The sequence below is a fragment of the Dermacentor silvarum genome, chromosome 5, assembly GCF_013339745.2.
Source record: "Dermacentor silvarum isolate Dsil-2018 chromosome 5, BIME_Dsil_1.4, whole genome shotgun sequence".
NCBI classification, from domain to species: domain Eukaryota; kingdom Metazoa; phylum Arthropoda; class Arachnida; order Ixodida; family Ixodidae; genus Dermacentor; species Dermacentor silvarum.
This window is the reverse complement of record NC_051158.1, coordinates 174,525,497-174,544,821: the sequence shown is the minus strand read 5'-3', so window position 1 is coordinate 174,544,821 and position 19,325 is coordinate 174,525,497. Positions and strand designations below refer to the sequence as shown.

At 49.5% G+C, this 19,325-nt stretch overlaps 1 protein-coding gene across 1 annotated transcript in view; it reads right to left on the bottom strand.

Moving 5' to 3' along the window:
* Positions 1-6,038: 6,038 nt before the first annotated feature.
* Positions 6,039-19,325, bottom strand: part of LOC125945233 (5'-nucleotidase-like) — a 40,965-nt gene continuing 27,678 nt past the window's right edge. The window contains exon 3 of the mRNA XM_049666908.1: positions 6,039-6,314. Coding sequence (XP_049522865.1) covers positions 6,142-6,314 — 173 coding nt within the window. The 3' untranslated portion in view covers positions 6,039-6,141. The remainder of the gene's footprint in view (positions 6,315-19,325) is intronic.

The window sequence follows — 19,325 nt, the reverse complement described above, 5'->3', positions numbered from 1 at the left end:
TACTCTTAAGGCACTCCGCAGCTTTATAGGGCTCTGCTCTTACTTTCGGCGTTTTGTGCGCAATTTTGCCACTATTATCGCACCACTGACCAATTTGCTTACGGCTAGCAGCGGCATCTCCGCGTGGTCAACTTCGTGTGACGACGCCTTCAAGCAACTACGTCGTCTCCTTACTTCGCCGCCGATTCTTCGACACTACGATCCGACAGCGCCCACAGAGCTACACACGGACGCCAGTGGCATCGGACTTGGTGCAGTCCTAGCGCAACGGAAAGACGGCTACGACGAGTACGTCGTCGCATATGCGAGTCGCACTTTAAAGAAGGCAGAAGCCAACTACTCTGTCACAGAGAAAGAGTGCTTGGCCATTATTTGGGCTCTCGTCAAATTTCGTCCATACCTATATGGTCGCCCTTTTGACATTGTTACCGACCACCACGCCCTTTGCTGGCTGTCCTCGTTGAAAGATCCGTCAGGTCGCCTCGGCCGCTGGGCACTTCGCTTACAAGAATATAACATCCGCGTTGTCTACCGATCGGGCAGAAAGCACTCCGACGCCGATGCGCTTTCCCGATCCCCGCTACCTTCCGATGTGGCTTCAGTGTCAACGCCCTTCGCATCCATGTCGACGATCAACGTCGCTGATATGCCGGCCGAGCAGCGTAAGGATCCCCTGCTTTCAACTATGCTGAATTTCCTCCACGATCCATCCGTCACACCCTCTTCTCGAACACTTCGTCGCCAAGCCGCTCACTTTGCTGTCCACGACAACGTCCTTTACCGCAGAAATTATTTGCCTGATGGTCGCAAATGGCTGCTTGTGATACCACGACACATGCGTACTGACATATGCGCTTATTTCCATGCCGCTCCTCATAATGGTCACGCCGGCGTTCTGAAAACGTACACTCGGCTGAGGCAGCGTTTCTACTGGCAGGGCATGTATCACTTCGTGCGCCAGTACGTACGCGCTTGCACGGCGTGCCAAAGGCGTAAAATTCAACAGCGCCCTCCTGGCGAGTTACAGCCGCTCCCCTGCCCGGCCCGGCCATTTGATCGCGTCGGCATAGACCTATACGGGCCACTTCCCTACAGTTCCTCGGGTAACCGATGGATAATTGTAGGCGTCGACCACTTGACGCGCTACGCCGAGACTGCCGCACTTCCGGCGGCTTCTGCGCGTGACGTTGCCTTCTTCATCTTGCGGAACTTCGTTCTTCGACATGGAGCACCACGCTGAACTGCTCAGCGACCGGGGGCGTGTGTTCCTGTCCGAAGTAATACAAGCCCTTCTCGCTGCATGCAGCATCGTTCACCGCAAGTCTACCGCCTACCACCCGCAAACGAACGGCTTGACAGAGAGGTTCAACCGCACACTCGGTGACATGTTGACTATGTACGTTGCCTCGGACCACAGTAACTGGGACACTGTTTTGCCGTTCGTCACGTATGCCTATAATACCGCCACACAAGCTACCACTGGCTTTTCGCCATTCTTTCTGTTATATGGTCGCGAGCCCTCGTGTACAATGGACACCCTGCTCCCATACCGACCCGACGCTTCTGAATGCACGCCAGTGTCTGAAGCCGCCAAATACGCAGAGGACTGTAGGCAGCTCGCCCGTACCCTTACGACCGCCGCCCAAGGTCGCCAAAAGCTGCGGCATGACAGTAACGTGCCTACACCACATTTTCCGCCTGGTTCCCTTGTTTGGTTGTGGATCCCACCTCACAGCCCTGGCCTTTCAACCAAACTTCTTGCACGCTATGATGGTCCCTACCGCGTCATCGACCGTACCTCGGCTGTCAACTACGTTGTCGAGCCTGTGACGCCATCACACGACCTCAGACATCGCGGACGTGACACGGTTCATGTCAGCCGACTTAAGCCATACTATGACCCCCTGATCCTACCTACGCCGTAGGTCGCCAGGATGGCTCATCTTCTCTCCCGGGGGCCATTGTAGTGAAGAAGAGGAAGAAGTGCCCTTGCGTCTGTCGCTGTGCGCACCATCAGCGTTCGTGGACTGCCTCGATTGCGTGAGACGTCTAATAAATCGTCATATCACAATAGCATCATCGAAATTCTCTTAAATGCTCAACTACCCCGCAGACCTCCCAGAGGCTCCACTTTCACGAAGTGGGACTCTTTCCAATCATGTAGAGCAACCCGCACCATCGTCCCCATCACGGATATCACCTACTGGACCAAACAATTAGAAAGTGATGTCCGATCCGTAACTCGTCCCCTACGAGAGGACTGCCCAAGCAACGCAGTTGATTTCCACCTCCTGCATTTATGGGAAGCTAAAGCAGGCCTAGAACGACGCTGTCAAAGGCAGCGCTGGAACCGAACACTTAGACGCCGCCTCGCCCGTCTCAACAAAGAGATAGAGACGCACGCGGCGACTCTTTCACTACAAGACTGGGAATCATTATGCAATAAGCTAGATGACAACATGAGTCTACCTCAGACCTGGAACCTCTTTTGGCACTTGATAGACTCCACTCAATCTAAGACCACACAAAGACACAACCTCACCAGATGACAACATGAGTCTACCTCAGACCTGGAACCTCTTTTGGCACTTGATAGACTCCACTCAATCTAAGACCACACAAAGACACAACCTCACCAAACTCATACATACTTCCGATACACCTCCACCAGAATTCCTCCAATAACTTCGAAATCAGTACTTCCCCACATACCCTCCTATAACACACCCCGACTATGCAGGCCCTGCTAACGACCTCCTTGACCAACCCATTACAGAAGCAGAAGTTCAGGCTGAACTCCAGAGACTTAACACGTCCTCAGCCCCCGGCCCAGATGGGGTACACAACAAGGACCTCCGGAATCTCGACGCTCAATCCATTGCAGCCCTTACCGAATACTTTAACGGGTGCTGGCAAAAGGGCACCCTCCCATCGCAATGGAAAGAGGCCAAAGTCGTGTTCTTACTCAAACCGGGGAAACCTCTGCTCACCTCAAACCTCAGACCGATCAACCTCACTTCTTCTGTCAGCAAACTCATGGAGCATGTGCTCCAGACCAGGCTCTGTAAGTACCTAGAAGGCCACAATCTCATGCCCACCTGTATGTTTGGATTTCATCCTGTGCTTTCCACACAGTACATCTTCCTACAGCTAAAGCAACACATTCTAGATTCCCAAACCTACGACACCAAAGCTATCCTAGGTGTGGATCTCACGAAGGCATTCGATAACGTTACACACTCAGGTATCCTACAGAACCTTACAACCCTGGCAGTAGGCGCCAGGATGTACAAATACATCCTAGACTTCCTCAGCCACCACACAGCTACACTTACCTTCGGCGACCACCGCCTCACAGGCATAATGCTGGAAGCACGAGGTACGCCCCAGGGAGCCGTCATCTCCTCTATTCTATTCAACATAGCACTTCTTCACTTACCCCAACAACTAGCTCAAATCCCCGACATCCATTTCAGCCTTTACGCCGACGACACCACTGTCTGGGCAAACCGCGGCAGTGACGCCGAAATAGAACAACATCTACAATTGGAACTAAACACCAATGACACATATGTACAGGAGCGTGGCCTGACCTGCTCCCCTTCTAAGTCAGAGCTTTTTCTCTACCGCACCAAGCAATACGATTCCGTCATTCCTTCCATCTCCCTTACGCTACGTACCCATCCTATCCCACTAGTAGCCAATATCCACGTGCTAGGACTAGTTCTACACTCCCACAGCGCGCACGGAGAAGTCATAAAGACGCTCCAAACACACGCTCAACAGTCCACCCGACTTATTTGCGGCATAGCGAACTGCCGGGCTGGCCTACGTGAGCGAAACGCACTTCCCCTTACCCAGGCTTACATCATAAGCTGCACCACATATGCCCTTCCATACCTACCCTCCGACAGAATGAGAGAGACCGGGTAAACGCGCTCCTACGGAGTTGCACGATAATGGCTCTACGCCTTCCCCTCAGCACATCCAACGACCGACTCCTCAAAATCGGTGTCCACAACACCTTTGAGGAACTCACAGAAGCCACCTTTACGGTACAAATATCCCGTCTATCTAACTCAGCCGGTGGCCGCGCTCTATTATCCCAATTAGGCCTAACCGCAGTTACACACCCTACCGAGGGGGTCCCCCTTTCTATCCTCTGCTCTAACCTCAACATACCTCCCATCCCCAAGAACATGCACCCTGAGCGAGATGGGAACCGCAGAATAGTAAGGGCTCGGGCCCTCCACAAACAGTACAGCGAGGACCATGATGTGGTCTACGTGGACGCAGCAGAATATACGTCAGGCTCCCGTATGGCCCTGGCGGTAGCCGACTATAAGGCAAAGCTTCTAACCTCCAGCTCAATCATCACCAATTCCACCACGCAGGCAGAAGAGGCAGCCATCGCGCTTGCTCTCATCTCTACATCTGCCACCAAAATTATCACTGACTCCAAATCTGCCATTGTCAACTATGCCAACGGCTACATATCCCGCACCGCTGCTCGGTTACTACGCCTCTGGCAGCCCCGGCGCCCCATAACCCTCATCTGGACGCCAGCACATGCCGGCCTCCTGGCAATGAGGAGGCTCATTCCCTAGCCCGTGGTCTCACATTCCGGGCAGGAGGAGTCGAGCCCCCTCTACGGGCCGGGGAGCGCCTGCTTTCTTTCAGTGATATTCTTTCGTACTACCGGGACGAACGAAGGGAATACAAACCCCCAGGCCCATCGCTCACCATAGCGCAGGCCGCACACTGGCGACGACTACAAACTCGGACTGCCCCATACCCCTTACTGCTACATGCACGATACCCAGACCAATTCCCCTCCTCATGCAAACATTGCGGTAAACCAGGAGACTTCCTACACACACTACTCTCATGCCCCACCTTCCCTCATCCCCCATCACAGACCGTGACGGAGTCTTACTGGGAGACTCTTTTGACCTGCAATTTCCCTCAAGACCAGTGCTGGATCATCTCCAGTGCTATGAGAAGGATTGCGCTCCAAGGGCTCTCCTTCGCTTTGTAAGGGTGCGTCCTCACAGTAAGGGAGCACCCAATTAAGTGCCATGTAGGGGTCTTCGCCCCCACCATCAATGGTAATAAAAGTTTCTACCACCACCACCTCTTACACTTGCCGTTTTCAATAAAAGTTGTTTCTCTCTCTTTCTCTCTTGAGCGCGCAGGCTTTCGCCTTCACCCTCTTTAGCAACTGTCAATTTTTGGTTTGGCGGATCCGCCTTAACAGATAAGATAACGTTCACATCCTCGCGAGGAAACAATGCTTTTAGATTTACAGTCAGCCTGTAAAGTTTGTGAAACACTAAGTTTACCCGAATCAGACACAGGACAGTGGAGTCAAGAGAAGTTCGACTGCCATATACAGGTTGTTTGGAGGACATGGGGCATGCATTGTGAATTAACGCTGGCCTCTAACCTTCTTGAAATGCAAAGTGTAAAATTTTTACATTCGACCGGTACTATTATACATCGGAGACACTTTGACGATAATAAACCTACTTGATGGGAGTTTAAAACTGTATCAAGCGTTCGAGCCGGAAACAGTTTAACATAGGCGACAGGTGTAACCCCACACACAAGGTTGTGGTCAGAGAAGAAACAGAGATAGCTCATATTCCAACTGATTTTACCGACAAGGAATGGACACTGGCCGATCCTGTGGTATGTAAGGTCACTGGTGCAGTAATAACGTAAGGAAATAGTTGTCAAGTCAAAGGAAACCCAATCAACGACGGGAGAGGACGAAGTGGCGTGATAAAATTAAGAAATGTACAGCCATCGCATAAGATTATGCCGCATGTAGGAAGGCCCTCATCTTGTGGTTTATACAGTGCGTTCGAGGAACGGGGATAACCGAAAGAAAATACACTGGAGATGCACTTGAAGTAAGCCAACCGAGCATGTTAAGCGCATTTCTGCTATGCTGAACCTGTTTCTTGAAAGTGCTGTACAAGCCGCAAAAGCACAATACACTAACTTGCTCCGTTTTCCATCCAAAATATAGCGTTAATTGGAGAATGCCGGTATAAGAACTCGGGATGCAGTTGACACAAATGAGTATGATGATGAACATGGCTCACGTTCGAGGTTACACGTGTTGAGGGACATTTCTCAGTATACTGTACCTGAGCCTTGAAGAAATCTCCCGTTTAAATCTGGTAACCAGGTAAAATTGGTCACGCCAAATTCGAACATGTTCAGGAGGTCAAGACCTGTCATGTTCATAACAACCAGGTCACTGTCATAGGGCATGGCACCGAGCACATCACCAAGTGTGAGGTTCCCTAAGGAAAAAAAATACACATGTATATAAGACCGGTGTCAGCTTCTGTAAGTGTGAAAACATTTCTTCGAACAAATGAAGCTTAATATGTCATCGGCGCCTCTTTTTTGTGTTTTGTGTCTGTTTTTTTGCGCTGCTCATACCAATTATTAATCACATTTCGAAGATGGCTTGAAACCTAATCGTTCATTATTTAGAAAGTGTTATCGTTGACGGTTTCATGTTGAAGCGATTTCTCCACAGAACATTTTTACAGTAATGTAATACCTAAAATTTGGGATGTCATGGATTGAAATTATGTAAGGATCACCAATGTGCCATTTCCAAGCATGCTGATATTCACTTGCATCAGGTGTCTTTTTCATTTCATACAGACAAATTCCACGATGGCAGAGAAAGGTTATGCGTATTGCTGCTCTCCGCCTTACGCACTGTCCTGTATTTTGTACACTTTGAGCAGTCACCAAACACCCTCACAAGATGTCAAGTGGAACTCAGGAGGGGCGAGCTATAGCCACAGAATAGAAAAAGGTATCAGGTTCTTACAGAAATGTCACAGTTTCACCCAAAAGGCGAAGCATAATTTGCGATATCAACTTAGCAGAGAGCTATACGCAGTAAGGGTAGTAGTTTTATCAGATGTATAAACTTGGACATGCAGCAGCACCAGCAACGCGCAGAACTGTTGTCGATGCCGTCGCCGTTTGGCCCGCGTTCGCACCGAACGCGCGCGGCGTTGGTGAGTGTTGCCAGGGCCTCTGGGGGCAGCTCCTCGGAGGTTTTCGACGTGATCAGAAGGGGAAACTCGTCGAACGGAGAATGAGGAGACCGAGGAATTTGGGTGGTCGACATCAGACCGTATGGTGACGTATAATGAAATTACGCAATATTATAAACTAGGCAGACTTATATACCCCCCAGCTAACGAATCACTAACCAAACGGCAGGAGCTCATCTGGAGGAAACTACAGACGGGCTCCTTCCCAACACCGATTTTGTATTCATACATTTTTCCAACAACCTTTACGCCGCAGTGCAAGCTGTGCATAGCTCCCCGGGCCGACCTGTTCCATATACTGTGGGGCTGTCCAAATATACCTAACCGCGGTAGTCCACAGGGCTTGCAAATTACCACGATGCAGCAGTGGGAAGCCACACTGCTCAGCTCCAACCCAGAGGAGCAGGCCTGGGTCACGGAACAGGCAGAGGCCGCCGCCAGGAAGCAGGGACTCCAGGCCGACTAACCTCCGTCGCCTCCCGCATCTGAAGAAACCACGAGCCTCAAGTTTCAAATAAATGTTCTGTCCTCCTCCTCCTCCTCGCCGAGCAGCGTCAGAAGTCTTTACCACCTTCTCGCCTCGAAACGTTTATATATAAATACGCAATTGGTGCCGCAGCTACACGTCGCCTCCCCTGGAATGGCTCAGTATAGCTGTGGCATTTTATTGCTGAACAAGAGGCTGTGGGCACCGTGGTCATGAGTGAAGTTACTCCGGAGTACTTAACTATACATGCCGCCTCTTATAGCTCCTTATCCAATTTCAAAACGCCCGCCAGCCCCCCCCCCCCCCCCCCCGCCTTGCAATTTTGTAAATAATTTCACTGCCACTAACGATCCTTCTCGGGTTATCGGTGTTGCGCGTGACACGCTTTCCGTATATGAATATCTTCGGCAACGCTCATCAACAGCTGGCGAATTTATGGACACACAGCGACTGATCGGTGATCCAATCATAGCTTGTTGCGTCGAACATATTGAGAAATTGCGAATGGCGAACACTAACTCTTGCACTTTTTTGTCTGGTAACGGTTTACAGATATGTGCGAGAAACCTACTTTCGGGATGCTCTAGCGAAGAAGATTTTAGTAGAGAATAGTTACAGTGGTGGCCTCCGAGTCTTAAAAGCGCAGGTAAAGCCAGCGCTTGCTCATACTTTACGTCTGATAGAAGGGCGCGGCAGTAGGAGTCCTCTTACTGTTCAAACATGCTTCCTCTTCGAGTGCAAATCTTGTAATAATTAAAAAAGTTCAGTTTTGCCCGAAAGCCGAAGCATCATTTGTGATGGCAAATTAGTGGACAACTATCCGAAGTAAAGATAGTAATTTTATCGGTCGTATAAACTCGTAAACATCGGCATACTAACTCAATGATCAAGCATGGTGTCGAGCGCGCGCAAGAAAACATAAACACTTCTTACTCGACGACCGCGGAAACTCGCTGCCAAAACGCTGGAGTGAGGAAGCGCGGCGTTGAGCTAATGGACCTTCTTGCTGTGTCTTGCATCAACGCGAGCTAAGCCGCGCAATTACACTGCGCGGCGGGTTGTGTCCCCGTCGCAGATAGCTTCGGGAATTCTTCTGCCTTGCTAATTGACCTTCGTGCTGCCTCTTGCTTCAACGTGAGCTAAGCCGCGTAAACACAGCGCACGGCGGACTGTGTCCCCGTCGTAGAACCCCCCCCCCCCCACCCTTCTCTATTCTCCACCCGGAGCGTTGCCCGCGGCGGCAAAGCGCGCGCTTTCTTCTCGCTTCTCTCTCTTGCGGGTGCGAGTTTGAGCCGCGATAGCCGCCTCACCCTCGCACGCTTTCACTCACACATACAGCACAAGGCGCGCGGCGACGATTTTATCGCCGTTGAACTTTACACGAAACCTTAAGGCGACGGCAGAAAGGCGCCCGGAGTGTCCATATAATTGCAATCGCAATAAAAAATAAAGCCCAATTTATTCTGGGCAAAGTATCCTCTTTCGTTCAATATGCACTGCATGATCTCCTATAAAATGTGCCATGGCCTGCAAGTTATTACCTAAGTCAACCGACACCAATATATCAAACAGCCATCCTCATGACAAAATAATCATTAAACCCAAAAGAAGTGATATCAAAGCACTTTTGCTCTAGGAAGATGGTGGTGGTCAAGCTTCAATTTTGGGACATCGGACAGCCTACTTGGCCTCCAGGCGGAGTCGTTTTTTGTGTAGGCGGTGCTTCCCAGTGTTGCAGAAAGTGGTGAGACATGACTCTTTTCCAAGGTCAGAGTCTGAACGAGCTGGTTAGGGTTTCTGTTTAGATGTACGATCCCTTTTATTTTCTCTCTCTTCCCTAGGTTTTCCTTCTTTCCCACTGACTTCGTTTATAATGTCACGAGCCATGGCAAAGACAAAGACGTTGTAGTGGGGCTGGGTCAGAGGCTCTTTTGTCAGACTGAAACCTGCTGGAACCTGTGCGCTCTGTGCAGTCTTGACTAGAGAAGCGCTAGCCGTTTACTGGTAATTAAATACTCCCCGTAACATCTTTTTGGTGGAGGTTGCGGGTTCTATTCCACCCGGCCCTGGATCTTCGGAGCGGACGCCACGTTTCTCCTGCCTCCATGGCTGAGGACAGTTCGCAGTGATCGCAGCCCGCGCCCGCGGCTCCAGCAACCGTGGTCCTTTCGCAACCCCTCGACCCCGGCACGTTTTGCGGCACGGACAACAATGACGCCGACGATTGGCTCTTATTGTACGAGCGCGTCTGCAAGCACCACAGGTGGGATGAGACCCTAATGCTTGCCAACGTCATTTTTTACCTACGGGGCACGGCTCGCGTGTGGTATAACACGCACGAAGAAGAACTGACGAGTTGGGACGTCTGCAAGGAGAAGATGCGTGCATTGTTTGGTCGATCGGCCGCGCGACAAATGACAGCCCGGCACGAGCTGGCGGCCAGAGCTCAGACGTCAACGGAATCGTACGTCGCATACATCCAAGACGTGCTAGCCTTGTGCTGCACAGTTGACAAAGACATGCCAGAGGCAGACAAGGTTGGCCACGTGTTGAAAGGCATAGCTGACGATGCCTTCAACATACTTCTGTGTAAGCACTGCACCACGGTTGACTCCATCATCACAGAATGCAGGCGGTTTGAACAAGCAAAAAGCAGACGGCGCTTTAACAGACTCCCGAACACAGCTGCGACCTCCTCGTGCGAAGATCCCATGGCGCCCCCTCCGTTCTTGACGCCTAACCACTTGGCCAGGATTGTTCGCCAGGAGCTCGAAGCCATGGCTCCAGCCGCTTCTCAGGGCACCTGGTCACGACCATTTGGCGACAATATCCCTCATTCAGGCCGTCGTCCGTCAAGAGGTTGCAAATATGGGCGTCCTAGTTCCACAAGCCATCAATTATGCTCCTCCGCCCATGTGCCCTTCCGGTCCTCACACTGAACACCAGGCCGCCCCTATCGTTGCTGCTGCCGCTTCTGCTCCCCGGTTCACACCCCGCTACCAAAACCCATCTGAGTGGAGGACGCCTGACGACTGCCCAATCTGTTTTTCTTGCTCTTGCGTCGGCCACATTTCACGCCACTGCCACAATCGTCGGAATTACCGACCAAGCTTCCCTAGTGAACGCCGCCAAGATCGTGGCCAGTACTATAGCACACCTCTTCTCGACGACCAATTTCCGGCCCGTGATCCTCACCGTCTGTCTTCGCGCTCTGAATCGACCTACGCCGATGTTGCGGCACAAGGACACTGGTCCAGCCGATCACCGTCCCCTCAAATTCGCCAGTCGCGCTCCCCTCAACCCCGTCGCTCTCCTTCTCCGGCTTCCTCTGGCCACCACCCGGGAAACTAGCCAGTGCAGCTCCGGGAGGTGAGGCTGCATTGACGACAAGGACAGAAAAACCTCTATTGAACCCCACTTCCAGACGCAATTTGCTCGGTGTTCTCGTCGACGGTGTGCCCGTTACTGCTCTCATTGATACTGGCGCCCACATATCTGTTCTTAGTTCTACGCTCCGACGCCGCCTAGGCAAAGTGCTGACACCTGCCGTCTCTCCAACTGTGCGAGTAGCTGACGGCACCCGAACACCGGTTCTTGGTATGTGCAGTGCCCGCGTTACTGTTGCCGGTCACAACACTTCAGTTCTTTTCGCTGTTCTGGACGATTGCCCTCATGATGTCATTCTTGGTATTGACTTCTTGAGCGCCCACTCTGCCCTCATCGATTGTTCTACTGGCATTTTGCGGCTCGAACTGCCATTGCGTCCTGATTACGCCGCATCAAGTCACACTCGCCTACGTTCCATGGGGTTTCTACTTCTACCCGCGCAGGCTGCTACCTACGTCCTTATGTCACCGTTTCCACCGGTCCCTGATGGTGAATATGTGGTCGCTCCCCTCACAGACCTGATCTTCTCGCGCAACATCGCGCTTCCTCATACCATAGTGGTTGTTGCCAACAACAGAACGCTGCTTCCAGTCCTCAACTTTTCTACTTCGACCCATGTTCTTCCTCAAGGAATTTCACTAGCCGAACTGTCACCTCTGGAAGAATGTACTGTTTCTTCATTCACTGCTGACGCTGAGCCCATGACCCAACCTGTCATACCGGCGCCAACCCAGGCACTTCTGGACAAAATAATATCCCCCGACCTCTTACCGTCCCAAAGTGAAGCACTCCGTGGTGTCCTATTTTCGTACCTTGACGTATTTGATGTTGAGAACACTCCATTAGGCCGTACACAAGTCGTGGCCCACCGCATCGACACTGGAGACGCCAGCCGCCTTCATAAGCACCCTTACCGAGTGTCTCACTCTCAGCCCAAGTCATCCAAAAGGTGGTTGATTAAATGCTAGATAAAGATGTGATCGAGCCTTCTTCTAGCCCCTGGGCATCCCCTGTAGTGCTTGTGAAAAAGAAGGACAACAGCTGGCGGTTTTGCGTCGATTATCGCCATCTCAATCGGGTAACGAAGAAGAATGTGTATCCTCTTCCCCGAATTGATGATGCGCTCGACTGCCTCCATGGTGCCAAATATTTCTCGTCGCTAGACCTCCGCTCGGGATACTGGCGAATTGCCGTCGACGAGCGCGACCGCGAGAAGACCGCATTCATCACACCCGACGGCCTCTACCAATTTAAGGTTATGCCTTTTGGTTTGTGTAATGCTCCTGCAACTTTTGAACGCATGATGGACACTCTTCTACGTGGTCTGAAATGGTCAACCTGTCTTTGTTATCTGGATGACGTAATCGTTTTATCGCCCAGCTTTGACAGCCACCTCCCTTGTCTGTCGGCCATTCTCGACATATTTCGGCGTTCTGGCCTCCAGCTCAATTCATCTAAGTGTACCTTTGGGCGCCGCCAGATCAAATTACTTGGACACCTAGTCTACGCTACTGGCGTACAACCGGACCCTGACAAGGTCCGTGCCGTCCGCGACTTCCCGGTTCCACGGTCCACGCAAGAAGTACGCAGCTTTCTTGGGCTCTGCTCTTACTTTCGCCGCTTTGTTCTCAACTTCGCAGACATTGCTCGACCCCTCATGGACCTACTCAAAAAGGATGCGGCCTTTTCTTGGGACGCGGAACAAGCGACTTCATTTGCGTCGTTTCTGCCCTCACTTCACCACCTGTGCTGGCTCATTTTGACCCGGCTGCTAGAACAGAACTTCGCACCGACGCAAGCGGCCATGGCATTGGTGCTATCCTAGCCCAAACACAGAACGAAGTCAACCGTGTGATCGCGTATGGTAGTCGTCTTCTATCACCGTCGGAGAAGAATTACACGATTACTGAGCGGGAGTGCCTACCTCTCGTCTGGGCTGTCGCGAAATTCCGTCCGCAGCTATATGGACGGCCGTTCGTGGTCATAACAGACCACCATGCGCTCTGCTGGCTCTCGACACTTAAAGACCCCACAGGAAGGCTCGGCCGTTGGGCATTACGGTTACAGGAGTACACGTTCTCGGTAGTGTACAAATCTGGCAAGTTACACAACGATGCCGACTGCCTCTCCCGCCATCCCGTTGAACCACCCGACTCCACTGAAACAGACTCCGACACCTGTGTCTTGGCGATAACAGACTTCATCCATGTGGCCGACGAACAACGTAGAGATCCATCGTTGCTCTCTATTATTGACCGTCTGCAATCCGGCATCATCGACCCTTCACTCAACATGTTCTTGCTTCAGGATAACGTTCTTTACCGCCGCAACATGCACCCCGACGGCGCAGAACTCCTGCTCGTTGTCCCGCATCATCTGCGCAGGGACGTCCTCGTCCAGTTTCATGACGCCCCCACTTCCGGGCACTTAGGCGTCTCGAGAACTTATGATCGCATACGACGACGGTTTTTCTGGAAGGGCCTTTATCGGTCCGTTCGCCGCTACGTAACATCTTGTGACCTGTGTCAGCGTCGCAAGAAACCTGCGACCCAACCTGCTGGTCTACTACAACCCATTGACGTTCCAACCGAGCCGTTTTATCGAGTGGGCCTGGACTTGCTCGGTCCCTTTCCAATTTCCACGAAAGGCAACAAATGGATTGCAGTCGCTACGGATTATACCACTCGATTTGCAATTACTCGAGCGTTGCCAACCAGCTGCGCCACAGACGTAGCCGACTTCCTACTGTATGACGTCATCCTCCAACATGGTGCTCCACGTCACCTGCTCACAGATCGCGGTCGCTGCTTCCTCTCTCGTGTGGTTGACGATCTACTTCGATCATGTGCTACTCACCACAACTTCACGACATCATATCACCCTCAAACCAATGGACTCACCGAACGCCTAAACCGTACACTGACCGACATGCTTTCCATGTACGTTTCCGATGACCACCACGATTGGGACGTTGCGCTTCCGTTCGTCACATTTGCATACAACTCATCGCGTCATGAAACTGCCGGCTACTCACCCTTCTATCTTCTTTTTGGACGTCATCCCTTACTACCCTTTGACACCTTGCTCCCTTCTGATCCAGCCTCCCCGTGCACGACTTCCTATGCGCAAGATGCCATCACGCTTGCACTCGTCGCGCGCTCAGTCGCCCGCGCTCGACTCTCGTCATCGCAGACCGCACAGAAGGCCACTTACGATCGTCGACAGCGGGATACTGATTTTCCACCGGGCTCTGTCGTCCTCCTCTGGCTCCCCTCTCGTCGTGTCCGCCTTAGTGAAAAGTTAATGTCGCGGTACGTAGGGCCCTACCGTGTGCTGCGCCAGGTGACTCCTGTCACCTATGAGATATCTCCCATGGCATCCACCTCATCGACTGCCGCCCCACGAAGTGACGTCGTACATATTTCCCGCCTCAAACACTACAACTGTGATAACCCATTTTGACCACAACAAGCACCGGGACGGTGCTTCATCGGCCGGGGATAATGTCACGAGCCATGGCAAAGACAAAGACGTTGTAGTGGGGCTGGGTCAGAGGCTCTTCTGTCAGACTGAAACCTGCTGGAACCTGTGCGCTCTGTGCGCTCTGTGCAGTCTTGACTAGACAAGCGCTAGCCGTTTACTGGTAATTAAATACTCCCCGTAACAATATTATTAAACCGTGGCGCTACATTATGCAAGAAATAGAGCATGACGTCACCCAATCATTTTATCGAACAGTCAAGACGCCTGCATGGTATTGTCCACGCGCAATATTGTTTGCTGGAGTGTCGAAGGAGTGACTCGTAGGCAAGATCAGCTGGCAATTTGTTCGTCAGACAGAGACAGAGAGAGAGAGGGAATACACAAAATACTGGAAAGTCAATAAGACGTGCGTCTAGTTGCCTCCCCTGCGCTGGAGGAAGGGGATATTGCTGTGAAAGCAAGAGAAACACGAAGGCAGAAAGAGCCCAAGTTCCGTGCGCAGATGAAGATGCGCAGCCAGTCTACAAACATACGAAGGGAACTCTCCCTTGATTGTTCGTATGAAAGACACAGGATTTCAAAGAGACACGTTTATTGAAGTTACGCCGCCAACACAACTACCCAACTACAACAATACGGCATCCGTGGAGTGACGCACTCGCTCTTGCATTCTGATCACACTAATCAGCAACAGAGCGTGGCGATTAATGGTTTTGTGTCAACACCTATGAATTTACCGACTGGAGTTCCTCAGGGCAGCATCCTGGGCCCCTTTTTATTTAACGTATATCTTAATGATCTAAATAAAATTTACAGACTAAATTTATTTTATACGCGGATGGATGACACCAGTCTTTTTGTTACCGCTGATAACGACATCGACTTAGAACTACGCACCAATTCTGTCCTCTCAAAATTACATCAGTGGTCGCTTAGTAACTACCTTCACATCAACGCTAAAAAATCTAAGGGCATCATTTTCACTGCCAAATACAAAGCCGCAACTACCATAAAGTTAACATGGGGCCCCATCCTATTGAAGTAGTGCCAGAACGCAAGGTGTTAGGCGTAATAATTTCGAACAATCTGCAGTAGAATTCCCACTTAGACATGATTGTAAAAAAGTGGTCCTCAGCTATTGGCGTGTTGTTCAAGTGTCGACACATGTTCACCGCTCGAATCCTCTTCAAACTTTATCAATTTACTCTTTCCATCGCATTTATACTACGTTTTTATTGATATGGGGCACGAGAACAAAAAGCTCTTGGTTTTAGAAAAGAAGGCCATTCGCTGAAGGCCATTCTTGTAGTATACTTTATGAAACAGGCATAAGCGTGAAATTCGACGTCTAGTAGAAAGGAGAGGTAGGTCAAGATGTTGCTTCATGCGAGAAAAACTGGCTAAGCGATAGTAGAAGTATATGTATTATTTATATATACTTATATATACTTATATATACTTATATATACCTTATATTAGAAGGAACAGAATCAGGGTCATTAATATAAATTAGAAAAAGAAGAGGCCCTAGGACTGACCTCTGAGGAACACCGAATGTTACATTCCAGGATTTAGAGTCATGATCATTAACAGAAACATACTGTGTCAAATTCTGCAAGAAACATTCAATCCATTTAAGCAAGCTAGAATCAAGAGGGAGTGTGCCAAGTTTCAATAATAGTAGTCGATGTGAGACGGTATCAAAAGCTTTCGCGAAGTCAAGGAAAATGCAGTCAATAACTTAAGCTCGATCTAAAGCGGAAGACAAATCATTAGTGAAGGTTAATAATTGCGTCTCACAAGAATCATTTTTAAGAAAACCATGCTGCTGTGACGCAAAAACGTTATTAGACTCAAGAAAACTAATCAGGCTGCAGTAGATTATGTGCTCTAATAATTTGCGTGGAATGGAAGTTAAGGAGATCGGCCGGTAGTTTAGGGTGTTATGAATATCACCAGACTTGTGGGCTGGAATCAACTTCCCCGTCTTCCAGTCGTCCGGCAGTGTTGAACTCTGCAAAGACTGAGCAAAAATATATGACAAGAAAGCAGATGAATACGTTACAGTACTCTTAAGAAATTTGCAATTTATGTTATCAACACCTGCCTATGCGGAAAGTTTAGCTTTTGTTTTCAAATTGTATATGCCATCAACGTCGATCAAAATCGGCTCCGTCTCAAGGAACTTAAAGGCACGTGCGGACGGTGAAGTATCTATTAGAGCGTCAGAAAAAGATAGCGAAAATGCGTTGTTAAAGGCCGTTGAGCAAAGCTCACGCGGGACAGGAAATCCAGCGTCAGTTTTCAGAACAATTTCTTTAGGTTTGCTTGCGTTGATAAAGTTACAAAACTTCTTACGATTAGTTGTGAGCAGATGTGGTAGTGTTTTAGAAAAAGAAGTAATTCTTGGCTGAGCGGATGGCCATTTTATATTCAGATGCGATAGCTACATAGGCAACTTTTATTTGGTTTCCACAGTCAGCTTGAATCCTCAAAAATGCGTTTTTTCTTGTTAAGAAGCTGTTTTAAACACAAGTTAAACCAAGGAGCCCGGTTGCATGGAGATAATAGGCGAGGCAAATATATTTTTCAATTAGTGTTTCAACCTTGTTTTTGAAAAGGAGCCAGTTTTGTGGAAAAAAGAAATCGGCAAAACTTTCTAACTCGTTATTGATCGAGGAAAAATCTGCTGTACTGTAGTCACGAATTAGAGTATTTTAGACGCTGGGGCGAGCGTAAGGGCATAGCAAAATGAATCACAGAAGGATCGCTTAAACCAGGTATAATTGATAATGAAGAAATTGAATTAGTAAATGTGGTGAACACGAGGTCAATGATGTTGGCAGAAATTGCAGTGACCCGGGTAGGCTCTTTAACAAGCTGGGTGAGGCCAAAGGTCGAACATATATCAAGAAAGGATGAACATTGGGATAAGGATAGAGTGACTGATGGAAAGTCAACAGCCCAGTGAATGCCGGGGAAAGTGAAATCACCGAGCAAGAATATCGGTGCTGCTGGATATTGCAAAATGCATTGCATTGCATTTGCAATGCAGAATGCATTTTGCATAGCAAAATGTGGATATACTATCGGGGGTTTGATAGCAAGCGGCAAACGTCACGTCTTTGTTATTTATGTGAATACAACAGCACAAGAATTTAATCTGCGAAGGCACGTGTACTTGAAAAGAGGTGATATCAGATGGAGCAGCGATCAAGGTGCCACCGCCACATCGCCCATTCGGTCATTTATATATATATATTGTAAGCCTTACTGCAGGCGAAAAGTTCCGAATTTTCAATTTTGTCTGAAAGCCAGGTCTCGAATAAAACAGCAATATCTGCATTACATGTGTCGATCAGCACAGACATGGCATCGCGCTTATTAATGATGGAGCGGATGTTAGTGAACAGCACAGAGTAATCGTTGTCATGCTTATTCTGTAGGGCCGCAAGATGCTAACTCGAAACAGGGGATGGGGTATTCGCAGGAAAATTTATTGTGCTGCTGCCTACATTACAGCTGGCAGTAGCAATACTGTTCTGCTGAAGTTCATAAACAGTATCGGTTTGAGAGCAATACCAGTAGCACGTTCTGTTGATGAACAATTTGTTGTACCTCAGATGATACAATTGACCAGAAGACTTCCCAAATGCAATTAAATTATCCCTAGTCTTTCTAGTTGCCCGACCGAAGTCTTCTTGAATGGATACCCCGAATCCGTTCAGTTTCTTCTTTTGAGTTAATATGTTTTCCTTTACTTTAAATGAAGCCAGTTTCACTACCACTGTTCGACATTTGTTTTTTTACAAAGGCACCTAAGCGATGCGCACGCTCAATTCCCTCTTCGGGTAATTGCAGCGCAAAAAATTGCAGAAGAATTTAACGAACTTTTTTTCTGTTTCCGTCCAAGTTTCACAAGTACTATCGGCGATACCATAAAAAATCAAGTTATCTCTCTTAGACCTGTCCTCGAAATCGTCCAGACGAGATTGCACCGATGCATTCTTACTTTTCATGGTTTCGGTAATGATTCCTCGGATGTGAGCAGGTTCCTGCTGTGCTGTAACTTTGTCCTCTACGGACGCTAATCTGGCATTCATGCTTGTAACACGCTCCTCAAGTAATTTTGGTTGGCTTTCCCTTCATTAAGACTTGAGATTTGCTCAGCGTGACGCACATTCATTTTAGTAGCAAGAGAGCTAATGGCCTCGAGAACCAGGTTAGTGCTGCAACTGGGATCAGGGCCAGGGTTAAGCTCAATTTCTCCGGACATCACAAGCAACTTTGCAACATGTACACAGTCGGTAAATAAACACCACAAAATGTCACCACAAATGGCAGACATTCGTGTGCGAGTAGTAGGCAGTTGTATTCCTGCGGCTTGTCTGGCTGTATGGCAAAATGGCTTGGGTGAGCTCTGCAGTGAAGGTTGTTCCTCTGTCGCTGATGAGGATTTCTGGCGCACCATGTCGCAGCAGGATGTTTTCGACGTAGAATTTAGGAACTTTGGCCGCACTATCTTCAGTCAGAACTTCCGTTTCGGCTTAGCGGGTAAGGTAGTCGACAGCCACGACAATGCAATTGTTTCAATATGTTGACATCGGAAAGGAACACAAAAATCCGGCGCAATTTGCTAGAACGGTCGGCAAAGAAAGCTTGATCGGCTGTAGTAATCCCACCGGCCTTGTCGGTGGTGTCTTGCTTCGCTCAGAATCTCGACATGTCGTGACGTAACGGGCGATGTCGGCGGTCAGGAGCGGCAAATAGTACTTCTCTTGTATTCTGGCGAGCGTACGGGAAAACCCGAGTGTCCAGGCTGTCTGATCGTAGTACAGGGCGTGCTAGACTTTTGACCGGAGTGCTGTGGGCATAAC